The sequence below is a fragment of the Sparus aurata genome, chromosome 21, assembly GCF_900880675.1.
Source record: "Sparus aurata chromosome 21, fSpaAur1.1, whole genome shotgun sequence".
Taxonomy (NCBI): Eukaryota; Metazoa; Chordata; class Actinopteri; order Spariformes; family Sparidae; genus Sparus; species Sparus aurata.
Window position 1 is genome coordinate 29926450 of NC_044207.1, and position 19504 is coordinate 29945953.

Below are 19504 nucleotides of genomic sequence, written 5' to 3' on the forward strand. Positions count from 1 at the left end.
TGATGTGCAACATTTGTTTTTAAGTCCTTTTGCACTTTTATACTTCAACATGTAGAACACATCGACTGGCTGAAGACTTCAAAGTTTAAATTCTATGAACTGGTCGAGGACAATGAACACAGACTAATTTATGGGATGATGTAAAAACAAACAACTCAACAGTAAGTGAGGAGATTCAGCCTTCACTGACAGGATTTGAATAAGTTATGAAAATACTGTAACAGCAGATGAAACATGTGCAGACTGGACTCTGTTGACAGAACAGTGATTCCTGGTTCTGTCAGTGTGGTTCACTGAGTTGTTTGGCTGTTGCATAATTTAAGAAAAAACTTCCAATAAATTCAAGAGTTTGTGATCTGATTTATTCTCCTTCCAGTTATTAATTTATCTGCTTTTTATTCAGCGCTGTTTATTCTTTTTGTTATTGTAGCAAAATGTATTGAACATTAATTATGAAACGATTGGAAACGAGGCTGAAGTTAATAAAAAACCCTCTCCGACCTCCGCTGACTCTGACACGCACACTCCCGATTCGTCCCGGAGGACGTTGCAGCGAGCCGTGACAGCCAATCAAAACGATGACTCAAACGAACCTCTGACAGCAGAGATGTTTCCTCAGAGACATTTGGCTCTGATTACACCTCGGCCGAGCTCTTTGTCCTCTGCGCCGTCTCAAACCACGGCGCCTTCTCATGACTCATGTTTTTAAATCATCCCCCGCTGCAGAATTAGCTCCAGTCACCGGTGTGAGTTTGAGCCGCTCGACTCTGCAGCGCGTCCTCTTTTCAACTCGCTAATGTTGTTTGACAAGAGGAGAAAAGGAAGAAACGGCAACAGAAACTTCTCTGGATCGCCTGAGGTCCAACAAACTCCTCCACTTTCTGTCTTTTCTCCATCCATCCATCGTCTGTTTGCATATACAACATACATCTAACTTATCACCTATGCTTCTTGCACATTAGGCTGCATATGAACATGAGTTTTAGTTTCAGGGTTGAACAGCCAGAGAAAAACACCAGAGGAACACCCTGAAACGTTTACAGGGAACAAAAGTCTCTTCTGACTCATCGTCAACGGTTTTATGTTTTGAAATACAGAAATAAGCCTGCAGATGATCTTTAACTGGCTGGAAAACACAATATACGTCCAAAAACTGAAGGCTGACACGGTGCAAGTTCAAATCATCTTTCTGTGCAGACAATTAATTGGCTGTTGCAGGATCTAGTCAGGACATATATGCTCCTATTTAATGGGGCTATAAAGCAACATGATGGAGGCAGTTTGTTAAGTTTGTTGTGTTTTGGACAGTTCACCTGATTAGATCGAGTAAAGGCTGTTTTTGTCAGAGTTTTATGTATCAGAGGGAAAACAAGATGCTTCACTGGTGAGTTGCCCAAACTCAACCCGTCTTCCACTGAAACTGTGGTTGCATTTTGTGCAAATAGTCTGAAAACGAATTTACATTTAAACATTTGTTTAAGAAAAACTTGTGTGTTTGCTGTGTTTTGCTTTTGTTATTCACCATTTTTTCTTTCTTTCGTAGTTTATCCGTAATGCACATGAAAGACATTTGACCCTTTATCCACTTAAAGGCGATCAAAAGAAATGATCAGGACTTTTTAATAAACAACACATGAAACATCCATTCACCAAAATGTGTCAGGATTCAGGTGGAGTTCTGGATGGTGGTAGCTTACCTTCCGGGTCAGCGGTACTTCTATCGGCACGGGCACGACTTCGGCCAACAGGCAGCCGTAGAAAGCCGTCATGAAGGCAGCGGGGTCGTTGTTCGGGAAGACCAGCGCCACCTGCAGGCAGGAGAAGACAGAGGAGTGGTAAGATTTATATCCGGAGACACAGGAAAAGGTTGTTTATTATTTTATTTAAAATGAAAGACAGGTGTCTGTCTTTGCTTCTTTATGTTTCACAGAAGCGTTTCGTCTGTTTCTTCACGACAGAATAAAAAGCAAAGCGGCAGCGAGTCTGTCTGACAGAACGGCGTCGTGTGATGCTGAAAGATAATCACTGATACGGACCGTCGCCAGAGTCAGGAGCTCAGCTGGAGGCTGTTATCAGAGAAGAAGAAAAGCTAACTCTAATAGGGGGCATCTGCTCATCGTTCCTCTTCTTTCCCCTCCTAACTTCCTCGTTCTGCTCCTCGTTCCTCTCTCACACTATTTAACTTTCCCTCTCCTTCCTCTCTGCTATCTATCTCCTGCAGCGTCTCTCTGTTTTATCTCCCTTCAGCATCTTCCTCTCTGCTTCAGCTCATTTCACTTCAGTTCAGATAGCCGACACACCGAGATTAAACTGAGATTAACTGTTATATAACAGCAACAAGTACCGCAACAAACGTCTGGATGAGAAGAAATGCAGGAAGTTTAAATCAATAAGATATAAACGCAGCGTTTCTTCTCCCCCGTGATGTCACATGATCTGCTAATGCTAACACACATGCTAACAAATGGAACGAGAGCTCAAAGATTAGATTTATCTGAGAAGTTTACGACGCTCATTCTGAGAACACATTTCCTGTGCAGGAGGTTTTTATATCTGACATCTTACACACACACACACACACACACACACGCACACACACACACACACACCACACACAGAACATGAACACAATGACCAGATCCAACAATGGCTTTATCTCCTGCACGGCCATGTTGGATCCAGTTGCATGTTGCGATGATAACAGTGAACCCCTCGGCTTAAGTGCTGCCTAATAGCTTCCATATACAGTACTGGATGTGTGTGTGTGTGTGTGTGTGTGTGTGTGTGTGTGTGTGTGTGTGTGCGCAGCTATAGGCTAAGTGCACCTGAGTGAACGAGAGCGGTGTAATGATGCTTTAACAGGACTAATGTTGACATGTGCAGGTCTCAGCGGAGCCGTTCAGGTTTCATACGTGGACGATAGCAGCGAGTGGAAGGAAGCTGCTGTCTGTGTGTGTGTGTGTGTGTGTGTGTGTGTGTGTGTGTCTGTGTGTGTGTGTGGGTGTGTGTGTGTCTGTGCGTGTGTGTGTGTGTGTGTGTGTGTGTGTGTCTGCAGAGATACAACAAAGTCATTCTGCATAATAACGTTCAAGTTTCCAATTAAAGGAGCAGATTAATTGATTGTTTTTGCTTGTCTTTTTGTCCCAATAACCCATAAATTTGTTGAACAGATCTCCATGAATCCTGGATGGAGGACGGGTCTCGGCCCAGAATTAGATTGCGCTAACTTTTGGTGCTGATCCGGATGAAAGGACCGATGATTGGATAGATTGATCTCTATTATTATCATTATTAAAAATGACTTTGTGATGACTTTTTAGAGTCCAAATACTGAAAACATCACAAAATTCTTAAACTTTTTATACTTATATATAAAATAAAACCAGATCAAATTGTTTTATGAACTTTCTAATTTTCTGTATTTCAGAAATAGTGCAACATTTCCTGCCTCTGATACATTTTTCATGAAGCTTTTTAGAAATACACCACTTGATATAAAAATGAAGCGTCTGAATTATTTCTTGGCTCTGAAAGTCAAGTCACACATGAAATTGATATTTGACTTTCCACCAGTTTCACTTCTGAAACTGTTTTCTTCCACCTACAATCACACAACCATCTCATGTAGTTTCATAAAACAACAGTTCATTTCTTCGTGTAATTAAACCTCGTCAGCTCTCTGAACTTCTGTAATCTGAGAGACTCAAAATAAAACTAAACAACAACGCTGTAATTTCTCTGTGTGCAACTTCAGTTAAACTTTAAAAAAAACGACCGGTTCATACAGTAACTCACACTGAGTGGGAGGAGAAAAAAAGAGTTGCACAGTAATTAAACACACACCCTTCCGGCTGAGATACATAAAAACACACACTGGCATCGAGCCCGTCTCGACTCGGTCTCCAGCCGAGCGGGAAATTGAGCTTAAAATAAAGATGAACGAGCGACAACGAGAACAGAGACGGTCGGGGTTGTCACATGGCAGCACACACATGTGGGACTGTTTCACTTCACTGTGATCATCCGTCAACGTGTGGAGCGCCGGGTAAAGACGTGACGATGGCACCGACAGGAAACGACTACACGTGTCCGTATTTAAAACGTTGAGTAACGGCCGTGTGTCGAGGGGCCGGAGATCTTCAGAGGTGTTTTCCAACGCAGCTGCTCTGAGATGTTTTATAATCAGAGGAAACCAATGAGGCGTCTGAAGTTTCAGAGTCCAGATGTTCCTGCGCAGAGTGCTGACTCGGGTTAAACTTCCTCTGGTGGATCTGCCAGACGAGTGACTCAAAGTCCCGAGTCGTTTCTTCTCTGGAATCGAGTCAGTAGTTCAAAGTCTTTAATTAAAAGCAGCGCAGTCGTACCTGCAGTATCAGGTCTTTACACAGAGGACAGATGAAGTATTAATACCTGTCTGATATTAGATGCAGAACATGATGATGTCACAGTGTATTTAACCTCTGACCTTTTAAAATTCAAATGTCATAACTTCATCATTTCATTCTTTTAAACATTTGCAAGGTCTTTTTTTTTTTTTTGTACTTTTTTGTAACGACTAAAATTGTGTTTTTGTGAGGTCACACTGACCTTTGACCTCTGACCTTTGACCTTTAGCCACCAAAATCTCATCAGTCCCTCCTCCAGTCATGATGGACACTTGTGACAAATTTGAAGAAATTCCCTTGAGGTGTTCATGAAATGAGACTGTTACATCGGACTGGTTCTGCTCTTTACCAACACGTCCCTCCACAGTTCTGGTTCCAGAGTTTTGAAACATCACACTAGAATAACTTTACTTGAATCATAAAGTCAAGTCTTTAGTCTATAGTCCAAGTTGGGACATGGCTCTGCCCTCTCTCCTTCTCAGTGACCTCTGGTTTTGTTTCTTTGAGTTCTGGTTTTGGTTCTCTCTAACTCACCCGGTCTCCTGGTCTGACGAGCGGTTCCTGTTTGGTTCCCAGTTTGTGCAGCAGGTTGTAGGCCACCTTCACGCTTCTGGACCACAGTTTTCCTGCAGGACAGACACAGAGAGTTTATTACACCTCATCCATCAAACAGTGAAGCAACAGAGAGAGAAACCACAGGAGTCTTTGTAGAAGCTCTGAGCCGACAGGATCCAGGATTCAGGCCAGTCTATGTTGATCGTCGGGCGACTTTTGGGGCGAAAAGATCAAATATCATTCTTTTGATTGCACGGCTGAACAAAGGATGACATCACGTGGCAACATGTGTAAGACGTTACTGCGCTGACGTGACACTCAAAGTTAAAACGCGTTCTATCAGCTGACGGGTGGAGCGGCATGGAGGCCATCACACATCAAACACACAGAGGACGTCACATGTCCAACACGAAGTTTATGATCCATAAACAGCTGCTGATTTAATGTCAGAGCTCACGCAACCTCAGGCAACATGAGCCGAAACTTTGCCTCTGTTTCTAAAAGGAAGCTTGTGTTGCTTCAGACATCGGCCTGAATATATTACCTGAAATGATATCATCAAATCTTTCCCGTCAGTTTCATCACACCTGCCGGGCGAAGTCGTCGGCTCTGTTCATTAACGCGGCGACTCACAACAATAGAATCAATTTCCTCCTTTTGCTTTTTTTTTCTCCTCCTAATTCAGACTGGCAGACGCAGATATTATGCATGAGCGATCCAGCGTGAATTCCTCTTTGTTTTTCACACTAAATGAGGTTTTTTTTATGTGATGTTTGTCGGAGCTAATGAATGGAAGAGAAAAGGAGGGGAGCTGTTAGATCCCACGAGGAGAAAAAGACCGTTAGGAGGAAGAAAAAACTGAAACAAAGACGAGAGGACGAGAGACTCGACTGCAGGAGGTGTTTGTAAAACGTAGAATTCATCACATAAAAAAACAAATTATCTGCATCATCCAGGAGTCAGACTTCATCAGTGAGGCCATGAGTCACTTACTGATCCCGAGGGGGAACTTAAGTTCAGTTACAGCTGCTCCGTCCGGATCAGAATGTCACAGTTCAGAGAAATTAGATAAGAAAACTATAAACTATAAGTTTCTAGTTCTGTGTAAGGACTTCTGCTGTGACCCCGAATCAGTTCTAGGACGCCTGGTTCAGCAGTAAGCGTCGGACCCCCGGAGGAGACAACCAGCCGTCCTCCAACTGGAACAATCAGAGGACGGAGTCCCTGCTGGCCCGTCAGGACGCGTCTCTGCTGCAGCTCTGCATGTAATCACAGAGATGTTACTGAACCTCCCTCATGACAGATTCATCCAGCAGCTGTTTGTCCTCTCAACACTGTCCAATCATCCAGTTTAAATGAAGAAACAAGACTTGATTTTCATGACTTCTGTGGTATCAGGCATGTTGAAACATCACGTTTACTATTATTTAATCAAACTAAATGACGAGTGTGTAGTCTGTCGTCCTACATCAGTTCACAGTTTTGCACACCTGTTCCCTCGTCTTAAAGTCTCTGAATCTTGAATTTGGTTTCTGTTACGTGTCTGAAATGAGGTGTGTTGTTACCACGAGCTCAAGATATTTACACATTTTGTTCTACGACATAAAATACATCTCGTCAGTGACATCAAACATCATAACGGCGAACACGGAGACTCATCTACTCACTAGTCCGTCTGTACAGCCCACTTTACCTACAAACTATTCTAACTTTAACTTCACACCTGGTACATTGATCAGTTTATAGAAAACCTGGATAGTAATTGTGTAGTAAGACTCTCAGTGGTGGTTATGTTGCCTGTTTGTAGCATCACAAACAGTAACATTAGCTTTTTACTTTTTGTCGAGGGAACCAGGACGATGCTAACTTCAAGGTTCGACCACAAAAATCCATCACTCTCTTGAGAGAAATCATGAAAATGACTGTCAAAAGAAGCCGATGAACCAGGCTGCTGTTTGTCACTTTGCTTGAAAAAGACGAAAACAATCAATTGATTAGCAAAATACTTTTTTCTTTCGAACTGCTGCAGCTCTAAACATCCAACTACACTGTTGAATATCTGACAAGATACGTATCGTGTTGTTGTGTCACCTCATAATTATTGTAGGATTTCATTTTGTTGGTTTTTATACTGTCTCACATCGTGATGAGACAAATTCCCTTTTGTGACTGATGGCAGCGGTATAAGGACGTGACGTTCAGTCACAGCGAGCAGACGATCAATGAGCCGGAGCTGAGTTAAGTCGGGCAGACTGATCCTGGAAAGTTTGTTGAGGGACTTCATAAAAGTTAGAGATGAAGTTCTGCTCACAGCCGACAACAAACTACTGAAAAACAGGAAATGTAGTTTAGAGAAAAAACACTCAAAAACAAAGCAGAGCTACACACACACACACACACACACACACACACACACACACACAGAGGATAATCAGAGAAGCAGATCAAGGTGTGTCCTCCACCTGTCACACAGACATCCCAACAGCTCTGTCGATAACGTGATTTGGCGATAAACGCCGTCAGCTCCGATGTTTACAGCCGATCAGACACTCCTGTCTCGTTTGAAACAGTTTTTTAATAAGAGTATGAATGTCTCTGCTGACGGTGATGGGAGGTTATCTGCAGTGCAGCGTGCTGAGGGTTGAGTTTAAGGACAGCGGGACGAATCAGTATCATGAATTCTGTCTGTTCTCAGGGGGGGCGGAGGACGAGAAGGAAGACAGGAAGAAACAAAACAAGTTCGTCCTTGTCGGCCGACATCAAAGAGACGACGCCACGGGACTGAGAGATAAAGAGAGAGAGAGAGATGGAGGTTTAGATTCAGCACTGCAGACACACACACACACACACACACACACACACACACACACACACACACACACACACGGTCTCACCATGTTGTTGACTCCTGAGTGCTGGCTGAAGACATTTCACAGTCTGGTGAGCGCTCACATCGCCTCATCATCAGCTGCGAGCTCGCTTTTCACAAATCAGTTCGCTTACACACCCACACACACACACACACACACACACACACACACACACACACACACACACACACACACACACACACACACACACACACACACACACACACACACACACACACTGCACGCCTGTTTGCAGTGAGCTGATGGGACGAAGTTGTGGCCGTTACACGTTAATCGTCCGGGTTAATGTTTGTGTGAGGGAGTGTTTGATTGTGAAAACGAGCATGAAAACCACCAACATCATCAGAGGAGGGTCGTACTTGACTTTGTGTGCAACATGCAAAGTAAAGTCTGCAGCCAGTTTCTACACGTGGCACCCTGCAGGACTCACGGATTCATACACGTTGTTGTAAAAGACAATCGTTTATCAGATTGGTCGCTGTCACCATCACTTGGATCTTGATGGAAAACGTGCTCAGGTGTTTCTTTAGGCGGCTGGGATCGATGAGTGAGAATAAAAGAGGATTGTTTGGCCTTGCATTGATTCGGCTCCACTGAGCATCATTCTAGTTTTCTCTCCCTCTTTTTCTTTCCTCGTCTCTTTAATTTTTCACAACTCTGAAACATGAAAATCTTAAGAACTGCAGATAAAAGGTTTCCACAAATCTCTTTTTCCTCTTTGGTGACAAAGAAAGAAATAAAAACCATCTCAGCCGGCTTCAAATGGTCGATGACAACTGTGAAATACATCTGAGAACTTTTTCTCCCTGTCACACTTTATAGTTTAAAGTTCAAGATGTGAACGCTTGGTGAACCTCTCAGTGTGACTCTGTGTTCAGGTCCGCTTGGTGTCACTCGATTCTGTCCGCCGGGCTGCAGGGAGGTCCGACTCTAAGTTCATGAGGACCTGAGAGAAGCAGCTGATTCTCCTCACACCCTCTGGACCCCGAAGACATTTTTCTCCGCTGCTTTTTGGGAGACGAATGACTCGGATCTGTAGCCTTCAGCTGCTGAACTAAAGAGTTTGTCCCAGTTTGAGTATGGACTTAAACTGAGCTGCAGGTGAGGACGTGGATGTGTTCAGGGAGCCTGGGAGAAGCCAGCGCTGCTGGAGACTTGTTTTCCGTTACGCCCAATTCGTCTTCTGATAGATTCGAGACTAAAGGTGGGATGTATGTTGCCTCTGGCGCAGGAATCTAGTTCAGGATACCAGATGTACAGAAGGGTCCAAAAGTCTGAGACCACTCGTCAAGAGAAATTCTTTTTCTGTCCTACATTTGAAAGACGTGCGACACGTGACAAGATCTGCACTGTGTGATCCAAAATAAAGGTCTGACTTGAGTCCAGGCTCGCACCAATAAAATCCTTTTTTGTGATACTGTAACTTCTACAAAAACAAGTAAATGCCTGAGTGTTAAATTACAAAAGACGGCACCCACGTTTTTCAAAATAAAACGTTTGACCGACACAGACCGACTCAGGATAAATTCCCTCAGAAAAATAACTTGTTTTTTAAAATTCATGTGCCGTTTCCTCGGGATGAGAAACTTTCTCTCCCTCTGATGCAGAGCTGCTTTTCTTGAAAGCGTCTTTTTCACACTTTGCTAATGTGCTTAGCGCTCTGTCTGGCTGCCATTAGTGGAATTATGCTCACGCAGCGGGTGTTAAACATTGTTTGGTGCTTCAGTTAATCAGCTTGTGAAAGCCACCATATGTGCTGAAAAAAAAACATGGGAAGCAATTCAGAGGAAAACCCTCCTGCACTCACAGCGGAGACGACATGTTTTAGTATTGATTCATGTCATTATGACGATTGATTCTGGGTGCAGAGGTCTGACATGTCAGATATGTATGACGCATCTTATTTTTACTATTTCCAATCATTAAGCTCAGTGTTGTGACTTCTGCTGCATCAAAGACTGATAGAGGAATTCATTGCTGACCAACAAATCAGTTCAGTTTTGGTCACAGATCCAAACGAGCAGGATTGATTTGATATCAGAGAGTAATTATCAAAAACAGACACAGCTCGTTGAACAATGAGGAACTGAGGACGAGGTTACAGAGGACGAAGGCAGATTTATAATCTTGTTTACTTATAGCTAGCTTCCGAGCCAAATATTTCAAAACTTAAACTGGCAATAGAAAATGTGTTTCTTAAATGTGTCATTATTAAAATTTGTCTTGAGAATAATAAACCGTCTGTGTGTAGAGCGGGTCTCTGTTAACCTCTCTGTCACTGTGTGATTCTGTCACCAGGCGTGAAGAGACGGCTGACTGGCACGACTCTATCTGCTGTACGTCTCTGTTAAAGACTCAATGAATGAATAAACTTGTGTTACGTTCTGTGCTGTTGGCAGATCTGAACCGCTTGATTGATTTTACAGATGAGAAATGTTTCTAATCCAACCCATAAATCTCAGGGTGAACTACGTACCGTAGGTGAGCACGTAGAGCGGCTTGCCGTTGGTGTCCATGGTGGTGAGGCAGGGGGCCTTCGGGGAGATGGTGCCCCACCTCTGCAGCGCCGCCTCCAGAGACGGAGGCCAGTTGGTCACCACGCCCAGCTGCTCGCCCCGCATGGCCACCATCTGAGCCCCCTCCGCCTTCGGCATGTTGGGGTCCGGCTGCTGGACTGAAGAGGAAGATATGAGAAGACGAGAGCCGGAAAATAAAATGTTTGTGAATTCAACAATTAATTCAAACTTGTAGTTTTCTCTGGTGTTTGTTTATTCACAAGCTGTTTGAGCTAATCTGAAATATTGATGATTCATCAGCTGCACACAAATACAGAAACATTACAACCAGATGTTCTGGTCAGATAGCACAGGTAGGAAGATAACTGTTGCAATCCTGTTGTGGTTTATGATGGTAGGATTAAAAGTCCTGCATAATGTACTCGTTGTTTTCATCACTGAGGACGCTGAGACAGGAAACTGTTAATTAAATAAAACATCACGTTGCTGTTGAACATTTCTGTGTTTGCACAGTGAATCTCGCTCCGTCTCTCCAGCATCTGTTCACGCTTACATTATGAATTCAATTCTGGCTCTGCAGCTTCCGAAGCTGGAGACAAACAGAAATATTCATCAGTTAGAGACTCGGTCTGTGTCACGACAGACATTTAGAGAGTGAAGAGCTAAACGTGGTTTACTCGAGTGGATTATTGTCCAGATGTTTGCAGCGTTGTCTCGACATGGAGAGCAAGGCATTAAAACACAGTCGGAGGTAAAGGTTCGATCTCTGCTGGGGGCCAAACACGAGATGTTTGAGTGATTTTATATCGTCGTCTTTACCGTTAACATGTTATCAGAAACAGCAGCGTGGCTGTTATCACCCGTCTGTTCCACCTGTTAGAGCTGTGACATGTTAAAGCACCATGACACTCATTCTGTGTGTTTCACTGTTGTGTTTTAAGCAACATTATGCAACTTTCTGACCTTAAAATAAGCATCAGAATCATGTTGACGGTTCAGTGTCTTGTAATAGAGTGAATGCTGTCACATATTTCTGCACATCTAACCTCAGTGAGACGGTCTGATCACAGAGTTACATTAGTGTTTACTTCAACGAACACGTTTTCAACACATGACTTTGTTCTTGGATTTGTCTTTATGATAATTTGTACATAATGTTGCTTTAATTGTGTTGTACAATAACCCAAGTTGCTGTTCCTGAGCTGTTCTGTTGCAATAAAAGCCAGAACTTTTTTTTTTTTTTTGCAGAATATCATGATGTCACAATGAATTTGACCTTCGACATTTTGGATATAAAAATGTCACAACTTCACATCATTAGATCCGATTGAACATTTGTATAACATCTTGTCAGAATCATTTGGATTGTTGTGTGATGGACAGAAATGTGTTCTGTGTATGTGACAAATTTGAAGAAATTCCCTCCTTTCATTCCTGAGATATTGGGCGCACAAGACGGGCTGACATATGGATGGACAATGCGAAAAGGGTACCGCCGGCGTATGGGAATAGAAAAAGACACGAGCAGCTTGTTGAGTACGTGTCTAAAAGGCTCATTGGACCTAACTTCTATCCATTTAAAAACAAAGAGGATGAAGTTTATCACCTTCCAGGAGCTCCTCGAAGTCGTCCACAAAAAACTCTCGGAGCGGCGGCCGTTTGGGTCTCTTCAGAGTGTTGACGAGCTGCTGAATTTTGGCCGAAACTCTGCTGCTGACTGGAACACCTGCAGAGGATGAACACACGTTAAGTCCAACACCAAACTCTTATTGTCGCTGTCACAGGTGCCCACACGAGAGAAGCTGTGTGGCTTTCTATAGCTGACTGAGCGACAGCTTGAGTTCATCCCACTGCTTCTCCTGTGAAACCCAAAAACATCCCCAAGTTTTTTTAATCTACATGAAAGTGTCCTCGAGTGAGCAATCAACAGAGCCGCCGCCGAACATGACACTCGACGCAGCGCGCAAGATGAGCTGTGGGTACAAATTGCTCTTTGATTAAGGCTGATTTTAAACCCGGCCGTCACAGATTGAGGAGCTTGAAGACGCAGAGGTGAGATGAAGCCTGAGTGCTGAGATGTGGGAGCAAACAGAGCGTCTGGCACAATGTACGGTGAAACCCTGCAGAGGCAGGTGGTGAGTGTGAGTTTCATTCATGTCGCTCAATCCTCTGGTGGTTTTTGTCTTCATCAGGCTGTGATGGAGAAATCACAGACAGAAGCAACATTTATAGGAAGATTCTCCTGATTTCCTTAAAAAACTGAAAATGTGTCGGAAAAAACAAAAGTGAGAAAACGTCCCTGGATCCGTCTCTTCATCCCGACGTTAATGGGATCTATTCTGGGCCGAGACTCGTCCTCCATCCAGAGGACAGAAAGCAGTGACCTATAGTGACCTTCTCTATATGTTTAAAACCTCACCAGCAGACCAAGTTTTTTGCTCAGGTCGTCTCGATATACCGATAGTGAGAAATAAATATTGATATCGTGATGATAACACACACATCATTTCCGTTTCTTTACATCCTCACATCGTCACAGTAGGCGGCAGCACTACGTCTTCATCTACTCTGCATCTTTGTCTAAATCTGCTTTGATTAAAAAGTAAATTTAACCCAAAATATGCTTTGCATTTAGTCAGAACACATTTAAACCTTAAAGCCTGACTGATGCCGATGTTAGGAAGTCAAAAATTCAGATATCAGCTGTTAAAATCTGCTTTAAGGTTCAAATAATGTAAAGAAATATCATAATAATAAAGAAAATATCCCTCTGTTTTTGATTCAAACATTAAAAAATGAGCAGGTAAAATAATAAACATTTGATTGGCAGAGATTCAGTGTGAGTTTGATGATATGTTGCGTACGTTTTGTGTTACAGGCCAGTTATAGTGAAACGCCTCCAAACAAAAGATGATAATCCTAACGGAAAGATAATACGTCGAGATGTAGAAACTGTTTTTAGGGAACGCGCAGACCGAAGCCAAATCTCTGCCCCCACACAGTGAAACTGAGGTTAAATCCCCAGAAATCTACAGGCCTATTGTAAACAACATAATACAGAGATTAATAATCTGTGATGAAATCCTCTCAGCGTTCTGATAGAGAGCCTCAGCTTTGTTGCGTCTCTTTCAGCCAATAAGCTGCCATCTGTGAACCCTGGCAGCCGATCTGTCGAGCTGCTTCGCTGTGAGCCGCGCTCGACGTCTCCGTCCACGGCGGCGTCGATCGTGTCTGATGAATGAGTCCGTCTGCTGCAGCTTCGAGTCCGGCCAGAGAAGAACTATCAAACTACGAGGCGAGCAAACTGGATCGCCTTTAGAAGAGTCCACAGAAAGATCTGGATTCATCTTTACTAATGATAGAAAGACCATTATCATAACAAATAAGAGGAACTCACCGTCTCCGGTCTCCATCAGCTCCGCGTTGCCGTACTTGGGCGTCTGTCTCTGGGCCGCGTTGCCGGCGCCGGGCGCTCTCTCCACCTGGATCCCGTCGGTGGCGGTGTTGTTGGTGTAGCCGGTGACATCTGGAGGGGCAGAGTGGTTCTCTGTGATGTGAGAAAACGAGGGGGGATCGAGGAGGGCGTTAAGGTCTGGTTAGTTCCCCGACACCCCCAAAACATCCTGGTGTTAATTATATAGTTTAAATAAATGCCCAGATGTTACGATACACTGAGCACTTTTAAACCGAGTTGGACCTGAACAACAGCAAGTTTAAATCCTGGTTTAATGCTGCTCCTGGCTAATCTGGTCAAGGGGAAAGGAAATGGACTCAGGCTGGACAACAACAACGTGAAACCAGAGACCGTTGCGCCCACAGAGATCCGTCTCCACAGCTGGACGAGGAGAGGTGGACTCTGTGTTTACAACATCGATGCTTGTTGCTCAAATGAAGTCAAAGATGTCGAACTTCTGATGTGAAGATGTCGACCACGTTATCATCCGCATCTTGTTGCTGCTGTTTACATTCACCCTGACGCAGATTCATATTTCTAGATGAATAACTGTGTAAACGTATGAAGCATGAAGGAGTTTCGTCATACAACCCTGTGTTATATAAAGACGAATGGATTACCTTGTACTTTGTCAGAGAGAATCCACCAGAACCAGCATCTAAACTCCTTCCAGAACCCTGCAGCCATTCCCTCACAGATCACCACCACCACACACTGTGACGCCTGCCTTTAAAACCCACCTCATTCCCATCAACACCCACACCTGAACGTTCATTTTCAGGTCGTTACTCCTCTAATTCTGTGCTGCATTTCAGCTGTTTCTGCTGCTGTGGTGCGCCTGGCGTTTCAAAGCTCCCATCAAGCCTCCAATTCTTCACATTTACGTACTTTCATGAGGCTCAGCTGCTGTTCAACAACATCAAACGCAGTTTACTGTTCTGCCCGGGGGATTCTTTACTTTGAGTGGTCGGAGCATGAAATGATGTAGGGAGGAAGATGTGTTGTGAATCTAAACAGGGACGAGTGTAGGAGCTGCCTGCCGTGTTGCTTTCAGGGCTAAATACTGTATTTACGTTCCGCCTGCAGTCGTATGTTCTGTGTGTCATTTGCATTAACATTGTTTGCGTGTTAAAACAGATTACATATTCTCTGGTTACAAGGATGGAAGCTTCTCTGTGGTCCATCATGGGAAAAAATGTCTTTTAAGTGCTTTGGAAGCCTTCAAATGGTAAATGTGAGGTTTTATATTGGACATGGTAGATGGTGAAGATGATACGCTTGAAATCAGACTGGTTGAAGTCATGAGAACATGTTCGTACTGATGACAAAAGTCCGCCCAGTTGTCAGAACAAAATGTTGGGACTGAATGCTCAAATTAGCATCCGTCATGTGTATCATATCAACATTTCTATCATATAGAAACGTTCAGATTACGTGTGTAGGAGCTGAATTCATGTCAGGGGATGGTGCGACAGCTGGGTGAGTCAGCTGCTAAGCCAAAGACCGCTGTTCAGGGCTGTGTTTCAACATTTGTAAGCATGAAACCACTGGAGAGTCTTAGTCAGGATATTCCAGCCGTGCTTGTGGATGTTTTCAGCAGCTGTCCTCGTCAGAAAAAGGTCAATACAGGTCAACTATGAGAGCAACAAAACCCACATTTATTAATATTAGTTCTGGGTCGTAATGGGTTTTGAAGGTGGTGACCTCTAACACCCATAATAATGATGAAAGCAGAAGAGGGAATTAAGGCGAAAGAGCGACAAAGTCTGCGTAGATGGGAGGTCTTGATGGATGGATGGATGGATGGATGGATGGATATATGGATGGATGGATGGATATATGGATGGATGGATGGATGGATGGATATATGGATGGATGGATATATGGATGGATGGATATATGGATGGATGGATAAATGGATGGATGGATGGATGGATATTTGGATGGATATTTGGATGGATGGATGGATATTTGGATGGATGGATGGATGGATGGATGGATGGATGGATATATGGATGGATGGATGGATATATGGATGGATGGATGGATATATGAATGGATGGATGGATAGATATATGAATGGATGGATGGATGGATGGATGGATGGATGGATGGATATATGGATATATGGATGGATGGATATATGGATGGATGGATGGATGGATGGATGGATGGATGGATATTTGGATGGATATTTGGATGGATGGATGGATATTTGGATGGATGGATAAATGGATGGATGGATGGATGGATGGATATATGGATGGATGGATGGATATATGGATGGATGGATGGATATATGAATGGATGGATGGATAGATATATGAATGGATGGATGGATGGATGGATGGATGGATGGATATATGGATGGATGGATATATGGATGGAGGGATGGATGGATATATGGATGGATGGATATATGGATGGATGGATGGATATATGGATATATGGATGGATGGATATATGGATGGATGGATATTTGGATGGATGGATGGATGGATATATGGATGGATGGATATATGGATGGATGGATGGATATATGGATATATGGATGGATGGATATATGGATGGATGGATGGATGGATATTTGGATGGATATTTGGATGGATGGATGGATATTTGGATGGATGGATGGATATTTGGATGGATGGATGGATGGATGGATGGATGGATGGATATATGGATGGATGGATGGATATATGGATGGATGGATGGATATATGAATGGATGGATGGATAGATATATGAATGGATGGATGGATGGATGGATGGATATATGGATGGATGGAGGATGGATGGATATATGGATGGATGGATATATGGATGGATGGATGGATATATGGATGGATGGATGGATATATGGACGGATGGATGGACAGATGGACGGATGGATGGACAGATGGACGGATGGATTGATGGATGGACGGATGAACGGATGGACGGATGGATGGACGGATGGATTGATGGATGGACGGATGGACAGATGGATGGATGGATGGATGGATGGGTGAAACAAGCCTGGTACTTTTACCCAGGAGGCCGCTGTTCATGTCCTGCATGAAACTGAAAGGCATAATATATATAATGTGGGTACGTACGCAACTTAAGTTATATAATGTTGTTCTCCCAAACCTAACCAAGTAGTTTTGTTGCCGATGCAGATGATGAAGGCCTGGTCAGCTTGTTGTTGGTGTGTTACAACTCTCATGTCATATTCTGTTGTTTACGTATGAGGATGTGTTGGTTTTAAGATCTTTTTCTAACCCGAACTGGTTGTTAGTCGGCCGTCACAGCATAGAACTGAACCTAAAGAAATGTAAAGTTTCAATACATCTGTAGTTTGCAGTATCGTACACTGCCAATCTTATCCTGTTGCATGATTTTGCAACTTATGCACTGAAAATTCATCTTTAAGAAGGAAACGGTACCAAAAAAAGCCAATAAAGTGACTTTGCTGGTCTCAAACAGCTTGTTTGTTAACACAGAACTATTCAAAAGTTTACCCTTCCAAACAAAACGTGTCCAAATGCTCTTTTTTTTTAATGCAAGTACACCTTTTCAGATTAAGAGACAATGTAAGTGTATTCCAAACCCAGTCTGGTAACACTGGGACACTTTACTGCCTTGAAAACGAGCTGTATGATATCAAACATGTGTGATAAGGGATGAAAAAAAGAATATTTAGAGATGAAGTTCTTCAAATAACCATGAAATAGCGACACATTTATGCAGAAATAAACTAAAAGCAGAGGGTTAAGTCCATATTTCACTTCAAGTGTTCAATCAGGAGTGGAGGATGCACCACACTACTTTTTAAAACGTCCTCTGAGAGGTCACCGCTTGAGATGATTTAAATGTGAACCCCTCGACTCTCCGCTCAGCCGCTGAAATCAAGGACCAGAACATAAGCAGAAACTACTTCACAGCGTCAAGGTTTCCCACAGTGAAAAGGCAGCAGAGCGAGTCACATGTCAACGCTTTGACTCAGAAGTGCTGCTCGTGTACACAAGGAAACCACTTCTCCGTCATCATCGGGCTCCGAATGAATCCACTAATGAGTATTTCTTTAAAATAATCAAGCTATTTGACGAGCAAAGGGTTGTTAGAGTGACTCACCGTGTTATAAAAGCAACCTTATTCACATTGAAGCTTAATTTCTCATTGTGAGGCGAATGAATCTTTTCCATTTAGACTCTTCAGTGCGTGTTTTCATCCAACAACAGCCTGTAGCTGTAAAGTCTGAGTCACAAGAAAGTCCTGGTGGTTTCATTTTTGGCATATAACATAACATTTACTTCATGAGGACACGCTGAAGCAGAAAACAACATCTGATCTCCCTCTTACTTAATATTTCATCACCCTCTGTTCTCGGTGGGAGATGAAGCGGTTTAATACGGATTCTTGGATGTTGCACAAATAAAAGTACATACAGCATGAATTATTGATTCAACCGTAATTTACACACAATAAAAGAAGACTTTTAAAGCAAAATGTCGCCCTAATCTAACTGTCTTTCTTTCTCTTCTATTCACGTCATGCATCTTCCGATAAAGTCAACTAAAAAAATCGAGCTGAAAGGCTGAAAAACAGAGGATGTGTAGAAGAGAGAGAGAGAGGGAGGGAGGAGATGATTCCCTGCAAAGCGCCGAGCCCAAAGCCAGCGAGACCAAACAGAATTCTTTCTCCAGACACGGACTGCATATCAATACTGCAGCACACAGCACAGGCATGCTAATTACTGTAGCTCGCTGCGTATCCTGTCTCTGCAACATCTGGGCCGTCTGCCGCCGCCGCAGCGATCCAGACGTGCACTCTCCGTAGTCGCGTAGCTGTTTATCTGTCCGGGAATGTGTGTGTTTCTCTGTGTGTGTGTAGCAGTGACCTCATCACAATGTATTTATGATGATGTGTGACGGGGAGAGGGAATATCAGCCCTGAGCTGAGGAGGATGATGAATGCCTCCTTCACCGCTGGAATACCAATCAGGCCCGGCTGAGGGAGCTGATTCAGGGACGGGACACTTCCAATCTCGCCGCAGGGGGTCAAGAAGGGTTTAGAGGTGGACTGATGGTTGAAGATACTGTCGCTGAAAGGTCACAAGTTCGAACCCATCACCTGCTGTAAGTCTTGTTAAGTGAGTCGGCAAATAAAGAGACATTTCACTGTGTGTTTTCTTTACCAGCATTAAAAGAATGACTTGATGTTCAGTAGAAATGTAGTTCAGTGGGGTGATGATAAGTTTTACCACCACGTGAAGCTGCAGGGAGAAAGTGGGGGTGTTTTAAATTCAAAGTCAAAGTGGAAAAGAAGTTTTTCTGAAGTGCTGAAAACTTAAATTGCTCTGACACATGACCAGACTTTCCTGCAGATGGAGATCGTGTTTTACACCTGAAAGTTGGACACTGCGACAACTTCATTCGGTAGTTTTCGGGAGCTTTTTCGTGCCAAACCAAGTCGAAGGGTTCCTGTCAAACTCTGTGTAGCTCGTCTGAGTAATGCTGCCACAAAATCATTCACATCCCCTTCCAATAGTCTGCGTTGAAGAGACAGAAAGCTGAGCGAGTGAGAAAACTCGACCTCAAGACAAAGACGGCAGGTTTTGTAAAACTTCAGCGTGCAGCAAAAAAACCTCTCTGATCAGCGTTATGAGACACCTGATGAATAACATCCAGGAACCTGCTGTTGCTCCAAGACTGCTGAACTG

At 43.4% G+C, this 19504-nt stretch overlaps 1 protein-coding gene across 6 annotated transcripts in view; it reads right to left on the reverse strand.

Moving 5' to 3' along the window:
* The window catches only part of dip2ca (disco-interacting protein 2 homolog Ca), a 179505-nt gene that overhangs the window by 36143 nt on the left and 123858 nt on the right, over nt 1-19504 (reverse strand). For all 6 annotated transcript variants that reach the window (XM_030402170.1, XM_030402168.1, XM_030402167.1 and 3 more), the window contains exons 6-10: nt 13745-13894; nt 11954-12073; nt 10308-10505; nt 4920-5011; nt 1698-1808 (exon numbers count right to left, since the gene is read on the reverse strand). In XM_030402170.1, coding sequence (XP_030258030.1) covers nt 1698-1808; nt 4920-5011; nt 10308-10505; nt 11954-12073; nt 13745-13894 — 671 coding nt within the window. The remainder of the gene's footprint in view (nt 1-1697; nt 1809-4919; nt 5012-10307; nt 10506-11953; nt 12074-13744; nt 13895-19504) is intronic.